At 39.1% G+C, this 14,643-nt stretch overlaps 1 protein-coding gene across 2 annotated transcripts in view; it reads left to right on the forward strand.

The window, feature by feature from the left end:
* The window catches only part of hk2 (hexokinase 2), a 61,633-nt gene that overhangs the window by 18,041 nt on the left and 28,949 nt on the right, over positions 1-14,643 (forward strand). For both annotated transcript variants that reach the window (XM_080045230.1, XM_080045231.1), the window contains exons 5-9: positions 8,558-8,653; positions 9,722-9,821; positions 10,985-11,168; positions 11,657-11,818; positions 14,201-14,434. In XM_080045230.1, coding sequence (XP_079901356.1) covers positions 8,558-8,653; positions 9,722-9,821; positions 10,985-11,168; positions 11,657-11,818; positions 14,201-14,434 — 776 coding nt within the window. The remainder of the gene's footprint in view (positions 1-8,557; positions 8,654-9,721; positions 9,822-10,984; positions 11,169-11,656; positions 11,819-14,200; positions 14,435-14,643) is intronic.

The raw sequence follows: 14,643 nt of genomic DNA on the forward strand, positions 1-14,643 counted from the left end.
TATTATATTTTGTATTAAATATATCATTTATACATTTTAATATATAAAATGTTTTAATTAATTACATCTATTTTAAAGAGTTTGTTCACGCAAGTCTAATTACGTAATTTAATTGTTTTTCCTTCGGCTGCGTTGCCTCCAGTGCGCTAATATATATTAGAGCTCTTATCCAATCAGTTTATATCGCTGCACTGTCTCCGGGTAAAAAAATATCTGGCCGAGGCCTTCAGAATTCTGAGAGAATCCCCTCTCAGTTGACGCTAATGGGGACGATTTTGTGATTGAGATGTTCTTTAACCAATCAGATTTCGATTTTTCTGAGTTGGGCGTATCCTTTTACACGGCTAGGCCTTCTAGCTGGCCTTGTCGCAATCGAGAGGGAAAGTAGCCTACTTGAACTACCGCTAGCTAGCCGACATTACTCTCCATGGATGTTAGATCTGTTCTATTTTTTTTTAAAGATATTTTTTAGGCATTTTTATGCTTTATTTGATAGTGCAGAGAGACAGAGGTGAAATGGGGCAGAGAGGGGAGTGACATGCAGAGAACGACCGCGGGTGGGAATCGAACCCGGGTCTGCTGCTGGGCCCGGCCCGGGAGGGGGACGCCTTACCAACTGAGCTAAAGGCGCCCCCAGATCTGTTCTATTTTTGATTAGATCTTTTAGATGAGACTTTGTCGAAACACACGGTGGATTACAGGAGGTATGGATTTAATGGACAATTTACCAGGGAAGTTTTTTATTGAGAAAAGGACCTTTTAAGAAAAGCTGGACATTGTGAAGGAGGGTCGAACAACACCGCAGCTAGCTGCTATGACCCTGCTGGATAAACGACCTGTGCGACACTTCCAATCAGGCAGCAACTTATGGAAGGTAGGCCTATAGTTGGCTCATTGCTAATTGTATTGCTGGATATGTCTGCTAGCCTACTTGCAACCGATCGCTGCCGTGTGTGGTGCTACGCTGGGTTTTCAAACCGGTGTTTACTAGTGATGGGTCGTAACGTGCTGAGGCTTCGGAGCGTGTCGAGTAATCCCGGAAGTTTTTGGTGAAGCGCGTATCGAAGCTTGTATCGTTTAGGGCGAATCAGGTGACCGATGACGTTCGAAGCCTTGCATGTTCAGGAAGTGCTTCAGGTATTGGCACGATTTATGAACACATATAAACCGCAATGGATCCACTCAAAGCTTGTGGGTTAGTGTTGGCAATTTGTTGGTTTGTGATAGACGTGCATTTTGTTATACTACACCCGCTGATTGTGATGGAGCCTGCGAGAAAGGGAAGATTTTGTCCCGTGTGGGAACATTTTGATCTCATCTCTCCCAACAAGGTAGGTACAAATTCAGTAACATTATAACATTGGTATTATATTTTTTATGCAATGTGCTATTTTGTCACTGTTTTTTCTTTTAATCCAAGGTGAAGTGTTTGTTGTGTGCTAAGGAATTAGGATAAAACAATAACGCCTCATCCATGTTGAGGCATTTTCGTGCTTTGCATGAAAAAAATTAGGGGAATGTAGCTGCACCAAGCCCAGGTATGTAATTAAAAAATATCCAATGTAGGAGCAACATTTTCCATTCCTGACTGTAATAGCTTCATGTGTAGCAATGACTGACATAGCTATTACACTGACATAATTTCAAAATCAACTATAATGAAAATTACAAAACTAATACTATATTTAAAATACTTGTTTTTTATCTCCAAGTGAGCAGAAAGAAGGAGCTGGATGAGGCCTTGGTGTCAATGATTTATAAAGACACCCAGCCATTCAGCATTGTGGACGACCCAGGATTTAGGGAGTTTGTGGCAACTCAATCAAACCTACGTTCTCCCAACAAGAAAGGTGATTTTGGTTACATGGATGAAGCATGACAGTACTATTAAATTTAACAATTTGATTATTGTCTTCTTTTAACCTTTATTTTCTTCCTTTCCTTTAGGCTGTCAAGGCTATTGTCGCGAAGAAGTACCTGAGTGAGAAAGAGAAAGCCAAAGCTGCAGTCCAGCAGGTCGCATCTGTCATCTTAACAGCTGATATGTGGACATCCATCAACATGGATGCCTACCTGGCTGTAACCTGCCATTATATAGATGGCAACACCTGTATGCAGTCAGCTCTTCTTGGCGCGGTGAAATTCCCACAGGCACACACAGCACTCAATTTAGCTTGTGTGATGAAATCCCTCATGTGGGAATGGGGATTAAAGACTAGACTAACATTATAGTAACTGACGGTGCAGCCAATATGATTTGCGTGTGAACTAGCTAAAGAGCAATTCCCCTCTCCCTTAAAATACGCACATTTTGTGCCTTTATTATTGCACATAAAAGTTGGTCGCGCACTGACCCCCCCAAGGCCCATTCTGAATCAGGAAAAACCCTGTGCGCCGCTTCTGTGTGAACCTGGGGGAAACTGCATTATAGTCTTTCCGTTACATGATGACTAAAAGGATAATCTGGCAAGATGTTTCTTATGAACTTACTTAGAGCTGCAACGATTAATCGACGAATCGATTATTAAAATAATCGCCAACTATTTTGATAATCGATTAATCGTTTCAAGTATTTTTTTAATAAAAAATGTCAAAATTCTCTGATTTCAGCTTTCTCAAATGTGAATATGTTCAGGTTTCTTTAATCCTATTATGACAGTAAACTGAAATATCTGTGTGTTTTGGACATAACACATTTGAGGACGTCAACATGGGCTTTGGAAAATTTATCAAAATTTTTCCCCATTTTCTGACATTTTACGGACCAAAACACTAATGGGTTAATCGAGAAAATAATCAACAGATTAATCGATTATGAAAATAATCGTTAGTTGCAGCCCTAAACTTTCTGTAGAGTTGGATCTGAATTCTTTTGAAATTATTTGCTGTTTTTATTTGATCCTTTACAGTATTATAAATGAACTTTTTCATACAAATAATGTAGGGGAAACATAACTGGGTAACATTCTCTTGTGTAACTCCTAAATTCATAACTCTAGTGGGATATTTGCAATTTGAAAAATGAATTGAGGAGGAAGGATAAGCTTGATAATCAATGCCACCAACTCATTGGGGTGGAGATGAGTTCCTCCTTTAGAGCCGCAGACTAGATCTTGAAAAATTCTTACAATTTATGTGAACAATCAGGTCATTGCTACGTGGTTCCTGTCAGTCTGTTATCGACTGGCCTTGCCCTTGGGAGTTTATTCTAAAAGCAGTGACCTGTACTCGAAAAACAAAGTGACACTCACCGAGTTTCAGTTCTACAATGTTCCTACGTTTAGTGAAGGACAAAGGAAAACATATCCTAATGTAATGCGTGGGTGGGAAATGTGAATGAGAAAGAAGGCATGTGGAGAAAGGGAGGGCTCCGGAGGTAGAGCGCTCATCCATTGATTGCATGGTTTGCTGCTGTTCAATCCTCTAGAATACATATTTGTTGAAGAAAACTTTTCCAAGGTCCATAAACGGATGATTATTGTGACTACATACATTCCTGAAAAGTCATTCAGAGCTGTTCTAGCTTCTTGTCTGACTCAAACTGTTGCCTTGAAATTCAACCTCGCTACTTTATACTTTTTTATAAATTGTGAGGAGGAGACAAAGGGTAATTACACGTCTTGCTCCCTAGACCTGAAAGTGAATTGAATCGGGGGGATTGTTAGGGTGAAGAATTTACATCGCAGTAGTATTACTTTTAAGTGTAGGAAGCCCAAACCTTCAGCCCCCTACCAGGCTGGGTTAGTCACACCAACTCTTCAGACGGAGTTCTCGTTAACACAGAATTTACTGTCATACAAGAAGGCAGAAATAGAGTGCTGCTCAAAAGTTTGTGAACCCCTTTTATTCAGTTTAACCATTAATCATTAATTTTTATCAATACCAGTATTTTATATGAAATAACAGATTTGTTTGTTTATCAATTCAACAGTTTTCTTTTCTGGAAATCAATTGTTAAAACAGATAATACAAATTATTTGACAACTGTTGTATGTGCAACAGTTTGTGAACCCTGAGTTGGCAAATCATTTGTTTTATCTGTTTTAACAATTGATTTCCGAAAAGTAAAATGTTGAATTAATGAACAAACACCTGTTATTTCATATAAAAAATACTGGTATTGATTAAAATGAATTAATAATGGTTAAAATAAATAAAATTACAAAACTGACGTATGTGCAAAAGTTTGTGAACCCTGAGCTGCATTGCTTAAATCGAGCAAGGTAAACGCAATCAGGTGGGCCAAATTGATTGATGAAATCGACCAATATAATGAGAGATGTTTAGGGAAGAAATTGGGCGGCACTAGATAAAACAAAGATCAAACCAGGTCAGTTTAGGCTCACCAAAGTGAACTCATACAGGTCAGACATGCTAAAAGGGAAAACAATCTCTGTGGATCTCAGGAATAAAGTTTTGAAGTTGCACATTTGTCTGGGGACAGCTATAAATTCATATAAAAAAAAGTTTGAGCTCCATTGGTCCACCGTGAGGCAAATCATCTACAAATGGAGAGCTTTAAGAATGACTTAACATCTGCCTGGAAGTGGACTTCCTTCCAAAATATCCTCATGTGCCACAAGAATAGGGATTGTTATGGTAAAAGCCAACCCAAACATTACATCTGGAGATTTGCAGACCATTTGCCACCACCATTCTTCACTAGGGAGAAGGTTCTCTTGGTGGTAGGCAGAGTTGCGTTTTTGCCCAAACATGGCGGTTTTGGTTATGACCAAACAGTTCAATTTTGGATTAATCTGTCCATAGAATAAGAATGCAGGTATCTCCAGGTGCTCTCTTGCAAAGTTGTGACAAGCAGTTTTGTTCTTTTTTGAGAGCAGGCCTCTTCTGTGACCCTCCCTTGAGTTTTCTTCTTATTGTGGAACCATATTGTGGAAAAGAGGTGTGCAAATCACTTGATGCAATGTTTGGGTTGGGTTTTAACTGAAAAACAACTTTTATTGTGGTGCTTATGGATATTTTTGAAGGAAGTCCACTTCTAGGCAGATGTTCAGTCACTCTTGAAGCTCTCCATTTGTAGATGATTTGCCTCACGGTGGAACGATGGAGCTCAAACTTTTTTTGAATTAATTTATAGCTGTCCCCAGACAAATGTGCAGCATCACAACTCTATTCCTGAGATCCTCTGAGATTTTTTTCCCTTTTAGCATGTCTGACATGTATGGGTTCACTTTGGTGAGCCTAAACTGACCTGGTTTGATCTCCGTTTTATCTAGTGCCGCCCAATTTCTTCCCTTAAGATCTCTCACTACATTCGTCCATTTCATCACTCAATTTGGCCCATCTGTTGTGTTTACCTGCTCGATTTAAGCAACTTTTGCACATACAAAAGTTGTCAAATAATTTGTTTGATCTGTTTTAACAATTGATTTCTGGAAAAGAAAAATGTTGAATTGATAAACAAACATCTGTTATTTCATATAAAAAAATACTGGTATTGATTCAAATGAATTAATAATGGTTAAAATAAATAAAATTCCAAAAGGCTCAAGGGGTTCACAAACTTTCAAGCAGCACTGTATTTACAAATGGATAGCATGTTTTGTAACCCGGTGACTTGTCATTTTCTGCTACCTATCAGATTTTGCTCCCTAGTGGTTCTGCGCATGCGCATTCCGAAAATAATAATCCTGCGTGAGCAGCCGTCAGATTCTGCTACCTTTTTGACTGATGGTATTTTCTTTAAAACATTTTTTTAACTGCGCAATTATGCTACACATATGTTTAAATTTCGCCTTTTGACCTGTGAGCATGTACAAATGTGCATGTAGACACTGGCTTTGCTGCTGAATATAGAAATAAAATTATAGGCTAGGCTAGTGTTAACTTTACCGGACTCGGAGTGGAGAAAGTTTTCGCCGGTGGTGGGGGAGGGGGGGGTAGTACATGGGTAGTGGTGTAAAATAATGTGATTCTGTAGTGGGAGCAAGTAGGCTATCTGTTACTATTTGCCTTTCTTGTTTTCCATGTTAAAAGTAAGCTATTTGGAAATTGAAAGTAGCCTAAATGTGGTTGAAAGAAAAGGAAATGTGGTGTTGATCATATGTGATAGATAAGGGGTCGCTAATGGATGCAGACATTATGAGATTCGGACCTTTGCTGTAAGAAAATGTTGTCAACTGGACCATTTCAATTTTAGTTGAAGACCCCTCGGTCAGACCAAGAATAATTCAATTGTAGTTCAAGGATGATGTTTTCGATGTCGGTATGAAGAAGAGAACTGTGGAATGCAGGTCTTTTAAATGTAGAAACTGGGTTAGATAATATGATTTTTGTATGACTTGACTTGTGACTTGCTTGACCTGAGCAATGACTTGACTTGTGACTTGCTTGATTCTCACCACAGTGACTTGGACTTGCTTGAGACTTGAAGGTTATGACTTGAGACTTGCTTGTGACTTGCACATTAGTGACTTACCCCCACCTTTGGTGTGAATCATTCCTGTCCTTGCCTTTTGCTGCTCAGTTGAACTACAGTAGCTTGCAAAAGCATTCATACCCCTTGAACTTTAACTAATTTTTTCAAGTTAAAACCACACCCGTACATTTAATTTCAATGGGATTTCATGTGATAGACCAACACAAAGTGGCAGATAATTGTGAAGATGAATAAAAATTAAATGTTTTTCAATCTTTTTTATAAATAAAAAAACTGAAAAGTGTGGTGTGCAAAAGTATTCACCCCCCGTGTCAAAACTTTGTAGATCACCTATCGCTTCAATTCAGGGCCGGAGTGGGACTCATTTTCAGCCCTGGAGTTTCATGCCTCAGATCAGCCCACTTTCACGCCGACATTATTAATGTAATGTAATAACAACCTTAATATGTACGTCTGCAAAAGTGCACTGTTCTCTGCACCCTTGTAATTCTGTGTTTTTAGACTGTGTGGACTCAAATGCTCCTGTTTAGCCTATAGCCTACTCAGGTGCCTGCCATGGTGCTACTATGTGCAGTAGGAGTGTACGGAGACGTCATTATCTGTAGGCTATCTGTTCAACAAACACAATTAGCCTATCTATATGTAGGCTACCTGTATTCAGATATGAAACCGGAAGTGGCTGGGGCTTATGGGCTTATGTGTGAAAAAAACAACAATTATTGTCCCTTCAGAGCCTCAAATTGATTTAATATTGGCATATTATCAATAATGAGATAGGCATATTTTCCTCATACTGTACTCATCTGTTTCTCTCTCTCATTATAACTGTCTAAGCCCCTACACGTTTGACTGGGGGACATTGAACATTCAGAGTCTGAAACAGTAGGCCTATTACATCACAGTAAATCATAAACTTGCCCAATTTATTTTATTTTTTCATCTCTGTCCCTTTTTATTTTTAACTAAACTAAGTTGTATCATCGATCTAGATAAGATTTATTTTGCCCGTTTATTTCCCTCTTCTCTCTCACTCTCCCTGTCTCTCATAGGCCTATCTCTGTCTCGCTATCTCTCTCTCTCCCTCTCTTTTTTAATTTCTAACTTAGTTCAATGAATAATTACTTTAGACTAGGAAACAGCGTTTTATAATCTAGTGGTCTAATTGATCAACGCACAAAAACGAAACTTTTTTTGAGCAAATCTCTTAGTTATAAACAGATTGTATGAACTAAACAAGCGAAGTGTTTGCAGATCGAATATTTAAAGATCGATTTTATTAAATGAAGAGACATGGTTCACGTTCAGAGATTTGAAATAAATAAAAGTCAGGAGGGACTGAAGGTGACTCGGGGTCACAAACATCCAGCGGAATGGAGAGACCGCAGCTCACGGGGCCATGCATAAACGCAGCTGGTCTATCTCTTTTCTGCCACGGCAGCGGAGATGAACAGCTGATAGGTGCCACTCAAGTTAAGGCAGAACGCGCCGCGTCAATTTAGTGCATGATAGGCAAAATAAATAAATAGTTGTTTCCTGAATAATAACGAGATTATTCGCGAAGTAAACATATTCGGATCGATCATCTCATTATCCGTGCTCATCCGAATAGGCCAACATGTTCGGATTCTGGCTCATCCCAGTGCAGCCGACGCTCCAGTCGCCATTGTCCCGAGCATGCATTGAACATATATGACTGGGGGCTGTGACTAACTTTCATAAAACAATTTCCAAGTCTTTCCAGAGATTCTCAATTGTATTTTTCTCAGTCTGGACTTTCACTGGGCCTTTCTAACACATGAATATGCTTTGATCTACCTTCAAAGCATTGTATTGTTGTTTGTTGTATTGTATTGGACCACAATTATGCCTCGCTTCACATTCTCTCTCCGAAGCTTTTCCACATAATCTCCCATGATTCTGCGCAACTTTATGGTCAACAAACATGTCTTTTGTTATTTCATTTATCGTGAGCCCCTTGCAGCAGAATATTACATATTGTGCATTTCAAGATTTATTTTTGTGTTTTTTAAGCAAGTTTAGTCACTCATCAGATTGTTTTATTGGTGAAGTCTGTGTAATTAAAATGTATTGTCGATTAATTAGTATTAGACATCAGTAGATATATTGATTCGGTTTTGTCTGTTTTCCCATCTGCAGAGTGTGTTGGTTTCTTGGACCAAAGGCTTCAAGTCAAGCGGCGTCGAGGGAAAGGATGTGGTCAGCCTTCTGAGGAAAGCAATCAAAAAACGAGGGGTAAGTGTACAAAGTGTAGCTTGATGCTATATTGGGCAGCTGTGACTCATAGGTAAAACGGTCGTCCTGGGCAAAACACTTTACCCCAAATTGCTCCAAATGGTTGGCCAGCACCCAGTGAGGTGGGCAGACACCATGAGCTTTACAGGATAGTCAGATACATAGACTTGCAAGAGTATTCATACCCCTTGAAATGTTCCAAATATATTTATATTTATTTATAATAAAAAATTGAAAAGTGTGGCATGCAAAAGTATTCAGCACCCTGGGTCAATGCTTTGTAAAACCTCCTATCGCTGCAATTACAGCTGCAAGTCTATTGGGGTATGTCTCTACCAGCTTTGCTCATTCTTCTTTAAAAAATAGCTTGAGCTTCAGATTTAGCATCAAATTGGATAGAGAGCATCTGTCAACAGCAATTTGAGTCTTTCCAGATATTCTCAATTGTATTGAGGTCTGGACTTTGACCATTCTAACACATGACTATGCTTTGATTTAAACCATTCCATAGTAGATCTAGCTGTATTTTTAGGGTAGATGTCCTTCTGGAAGGTGAACCTCCGCCCCAGTCGCAAGTCTTTTGCAGATTCTAACAGGTTTTCTGTCCTGTATTTGGCTCCATCCATCTTCCCATCAACTCTGAGCAGCTTCCCTGTCCCCGCTGAAGAAAAGCATCTCCACAGCATGATGCTGCGTCAACCATGTTTCATGATGGGGATGATGTGTATAGGGTATGTGTAGTGTTAGTTTCTGCCACACATTGCATTTTGCATTCAGGCCAAACACTACATAAATGTACGTGTGTGGTTATAATGTGACAATGTGGGACATTTCAAGGGGCATGAATACTTTTGCGAGTATGTTACTGACAAGCAGGGCTTCCACCATGTGGTGCATCCACCATAGCTGAAGTAGTTTAAAAAGAAACAGCCAAGATTGCTGCCACTTACATTACAATTGTATTGTGCTGTATTGTGACTCATATTATTGAATATTGGGGAAAAAATTTATATTTTGCCCCATCTGGCAAATAACATTGTATACAATTTAAGTTAAATCTTATTGCAGGACTTTGACATCGACATTTTGGCTGTGATCAATGACACGGTGGGAACTATGATGACCTGTGGCTATGATGACGAACATTGTGAAATTGGCCTTATTGTGGGTGAGTCCAGTTCAACTGTTATGGAAGAAAAAGTGTTTTGTCACATGCCAGTACACAGAGTGTTTTGGATTAGGGGTGTGCACGTGTAACCGGTTGGTTAAACATAACCGTTAAGGAAAAATCAATAAACGAAAACCTCTTTTTTTTAAGGTACACTTCACCCATACGGAACCAGCTTTCTATCATTATAAAATCGCTATTATTATATAATGAATGAGGTTGCAAAAATGATAGTCAGCAGAACGCGTGTGTGTGTGCGCGTGCGCGTGTGTGTGCGTGCGTGTGTGCGTGCGTGCGTGTGTGTGTGTGTGTGTTTGTGTGTGTTTCAGCAACACAAACGAGCCACAGACACACATGCGCGCGCACACATAAACACACGGGAGTGCCCGTCTGGCTCCAGTCACAGCCACGGAAGAGTGATGAAAGATAACCTTTGTGTGTGTGTGTACAGGCTAACAAATGTTTATGTGTGTGGTTGCGCACAAGGGTGCTTAGCCAACGAGAATGACATCACGGTTATCCGTGTACATGAAACAATTTCCGCTGTGTAGTGTAACCGTTAAGATAATTTTGTAAAAGTTCACACTCCTATTTTGGATACTGATGCTGTAACCAAACAAAACAATATCCAAAAAATTCCCATTTCCAGGAGAAACGCATCGTCGTTAAGGACTGCCAGACATTTGCATTCATAAAGGGCACATCTTGTACTATTACTGGTGGCATAAGAATAACCATGTTAATTATTTTAACAGTCAAACAAAACATTGTAAAGCAAAAACAACACAAACTCAATGTACATTTTTGCAAATAGAACCTAACCCTTACCCTAACCAAAATACAAAACAAGCTGATAAAAAGAGCATAAACCATTGAAACACTTAGACAGCGATGTAGAATGGCTGCAATGAAAATACCTTGGCTGAAAGTACAACATAGTGATTTTCAATACAGCCTTCAATATAACCTATTTAAAACAGTTGCAGGTAGATTTTGGCAGATTTCAGATAAAATGTTTGCCCATTCGTCTACATTTTTTTTAGGGTATGAAGGTATTTATTTATTTCATTCAAACACGACTGATGGAGAATACAGTAATTGCCTTTGTCATTGTGTTGTTGTTGGATGAGAACAAAGTAACAGTTCTACTAACATGTCTGAAGGAACGGGGACCAATGCCTGCTACATGGAGCAAATGAGGAACCTGGAGCTGCTGGACGGTGACGAGGGCCGGATGTGTGTGAATACAGAGTGGGGCGCGTTTGGAGACGATGGCGCCCTGGAGGACCTGCGCACTAACATTGACCGGGATATTGACGCAAGCTCTCTGAACCCTGGCAAGCAGCTGTGAGTGTCTTTGAGAATATCTGACTTGGTACTAAACATGACATCCTTCCCGCAGACAGGACTTTTGTTAGAGATTTCTTCATTTTATTATTTCCTTTTTGTTTTATATATGTTAGTGGAACCCTTCCCCGTTCTCTGGTCTAATTTTAATTACGGTTCTTTGTTGTTAATGCAAAATGCATACCTTTTTGTCATGTTTAATTTAGCATTATTTTCTTCAGGGCAACATCATGCTATAATCATAATTTAATCTCCTTAAAATAGATAGTGTTTTCACCATGACAGTGTTTTCCATCAATGACCTAGACTGTTAAGGGATTAAAAAGTTTATATCCAAAAAGTTCAGTGTCTGCAAGGCTTTCAGTTAGCTGCATCTGTGTTGGTATGTGCGTGAGTAGATACAATATTTTGGTAGGTTGGTTTAAGTTATGAATGAATCTATTTTAGTACAAATAGATATGATGATATTTTGTTTCTCTTTTGTGCAGGTTTGAGAAGATGATCAGTGGCTTGTACTTGGGGGAACTGGTGCGTCTCATCCTGGTGAGAATGACCAAAGACCAGCTGCTGTTCCAGGGAAAGACTACAGCAGAGCTCCTCACCACTGGAAGCTTCAAAACCAGCTACATCTATCCCATTGATAATGACAAGTAAGTGTGTGTGTGTGTGTGTGTGTGTGTGTGTGTGTGTGTGTGTGTGTGTGTGTGTGTGTGTGTGTGTGTGTGTGTGTGTGTGTGTGTGTGTGTGTGTGTGTGTGTGTGTGTGTGTGTGTGTGTGTGTGTGTGTGTGTGTGTGTGTGTGTGTGTGTGTGTGTGTGTGAAATTTAAAAGTAGAAAATACAGTGGTATTCTGCCTGAAAGACCTTGACTCACCAGAGTGTAGAACTGAGAAAAATGAGTTCAAAGTTATTTTGTTGTCCTGCCAAATCAGTTCTAGGTAGATTATTGAAAATTTGCCATGTTATTGTATGAAAAGGAATTTATTTATCCCCCTAAAATTTTAACTTGACCTTTGACCCTTATTCGGAGGTTACTGTACTCTGCCTTTGTATTATCTGCAAAACAATAATGGGTCATACAAAGGCAAAAGGCCTTAACTTCTATTCTATTGACAATTTGGATTTGTATCACTCTAGTATATCAACATTTCCTGTGATAACAACAATAGCATTAAGTGAGTTTTGTCTTGTTAGGCATAATACTACACAAATTGAATATTAAGAAACTAATAATAATTAGAATGTTAAGGCTAAAATTGTTCATTTTTGGAAAATTAAAAAAAATATATGGTTGTACTTATTTGAGATAAAATAACACTTTAAAGTATCCACCTATAGTTCTTACATTTGAAAGGTTGGATGTCAGTAAAATGTAGTCTATTATAATTTTCTGATAAACTAATAGGAATATGGTTGTGATGAATGATGACATTATGTGCAAGTTTTCTAGAGTCAGTGAAAAAACACTGCTTAATTCTTAATTCTTCCCACAACTATAATACTCTTTATAATTATGAAAAAACATTTTGTGTACACACTTTCCCAAACACATTGGTGTTTGGTTAGGCCCCACTTCATACCCTGAAAATCCAGAGATAGCACGAGCAAATTTACGTTCTTGTATGAAGACATACTTTTAGACTACATAGATGTTTAAAAGTGGTATTCAGCAAGTGCCGTGAGACCGAAATCACTTTATGACAGCTGATCACTTTATGGCAACGCACCGGAAAATATACAAGCCAGCGAATAGGCTAATAATACTGAACTCTTTATGGATTTAGACAACGGATTTTTCTCCTTGTAGAATTTTTTTTGCCATGGATTTTGACCAGATTTCAAGAAAAAGGTAAGCTGCGATATTAGTATCTGCTGGGTGGTTTATCGTTCAGGCTGTTTTCTCAGAGCCAGGGAGGTGTGTCGTGAGGCATCGCCAACTCGCTTGCGTTGTTTTCTGTCAGTGAGTGGACTGGACTGTCATTGGCAGGCAGCTTATTACTTACTTTATCGAAGATAATGTGTGTGACAGAAGTGCTTCAATTACCTGCAATACACAGGCAAATCACCGTAACTCCAGCGCGGTAAACAGTAACTTCACTTTAGTGCTTAGTAAAACAAAGGCAGAGCGCCGTAACTCAGCCGTAACTTAATCCGAACGCTCCATAGCAACGCAAAAACAAAGCCAAAGGACTGCAACTGATGTTACAGTCTTCTTTCTTGGCTTTCCCTCTGCTTTTGGAAGTTACGGCAAAAACAGCATCTTACTTTGATAAGAAAACAACAAAATTGACTCAAGATAGTTGTTCGCATGATAATACTGATGGCCGGTGTTCCAAAAATGACGACAACTCATTTAAAAAAAAAATTAAGTTACGGTCTTTTGCCTTTGCACGGCATTATTGTAGGGAGCATTCAAATGTTTTCCACTTTGTACCAAAGAACTGTGGCATGTATTCAAGCTCACAAAAACACTAATGGATTGTTTAACATTTACCTGACATTCTATCATTTGGGTGCATGTGAAACTATACTGACAGTATAAGGCCATGTTAGTTAAGCTGGTTATCGCGGTCTAACCTAAATACTCAAGCAACATGCTCACCTAATGTTTTTTTTCTCTTTTGTCTTATATGCAAGGGTAGAAAGGGTTGATGGGATGAGTAACCATTACATTTGATTTGAAATTGTATTATATTTTTAGGCCAGTGGAGTATTGCTGTGGATGCATTTTATATCGCACTAAGCAATTTTTGCATTGCTTACAAACCCACTTGCCAAACCAGCCAAAGCATTTTCAGATAGGTTGGGCTGACGTTGTATTTTGTCTTGCTACGTTTGGTTTATTCATTCTTTTTGCACCAGGAATCTTCAGATAGTTTGAATGAGCAGAACTATATAGATCAATGAACTGCCCGAAATCTTCTATTTCCTTGATGATGTTGCAGTGTCAGATATCAAATGGTGAGTGCCTCCTTTCATCCAAAATGATTGAGAGTTATAGTGAAGGTGTTTTTCTTTTCTGCTTTACCTGCAGAGATGAGGAAGGTCTGGAAAGTGCTGAAAAGGTGCTGCGTGGCCTGGGTCTGGACCCGTCGGTTGAGGACTGCCTAACCACTCGTAGGGTGTGTCAAATAGTGTCTACCCGGGCTGCACACCTGTGTGCTGCCACCTTAGTGGCAGTGCTGCGCCAGATCCGGGACAACAAAGCAGTGGAGAAGCTGAGGACCACTATTGGAGTGGATGGCACTGTTTACAAGAATCATTCTGAGTAAGTGTCCCTCAACACCAACCTTTTGTTTTGAACAAACACATACAATTCAATTTAAAAAGGCTTTATTTGCATAATGTTGCCAAAGTACAATAACAACAACGCTAGTCAACAGAACAATCTTTTACATGCACTACATTTACAGTGGCTTGCAAAAGTATTCATACCTCTTGAAATGTTCTACATTTTGTCACGTTACAACCACATAC

Source organism: Ammodytes marinus, assembly GCF_949987685.1.
Source record: "Ammodytes marinus genome assembly, chromosome: 2".
In the NCBI taxonomy this organism is placed as follows: Eukaryota; Metazoa; Chordata; class Actinopteri; order Uranoscopiformes; family Ammodytidae; genus Ammodytes; species Ammodytes marinus.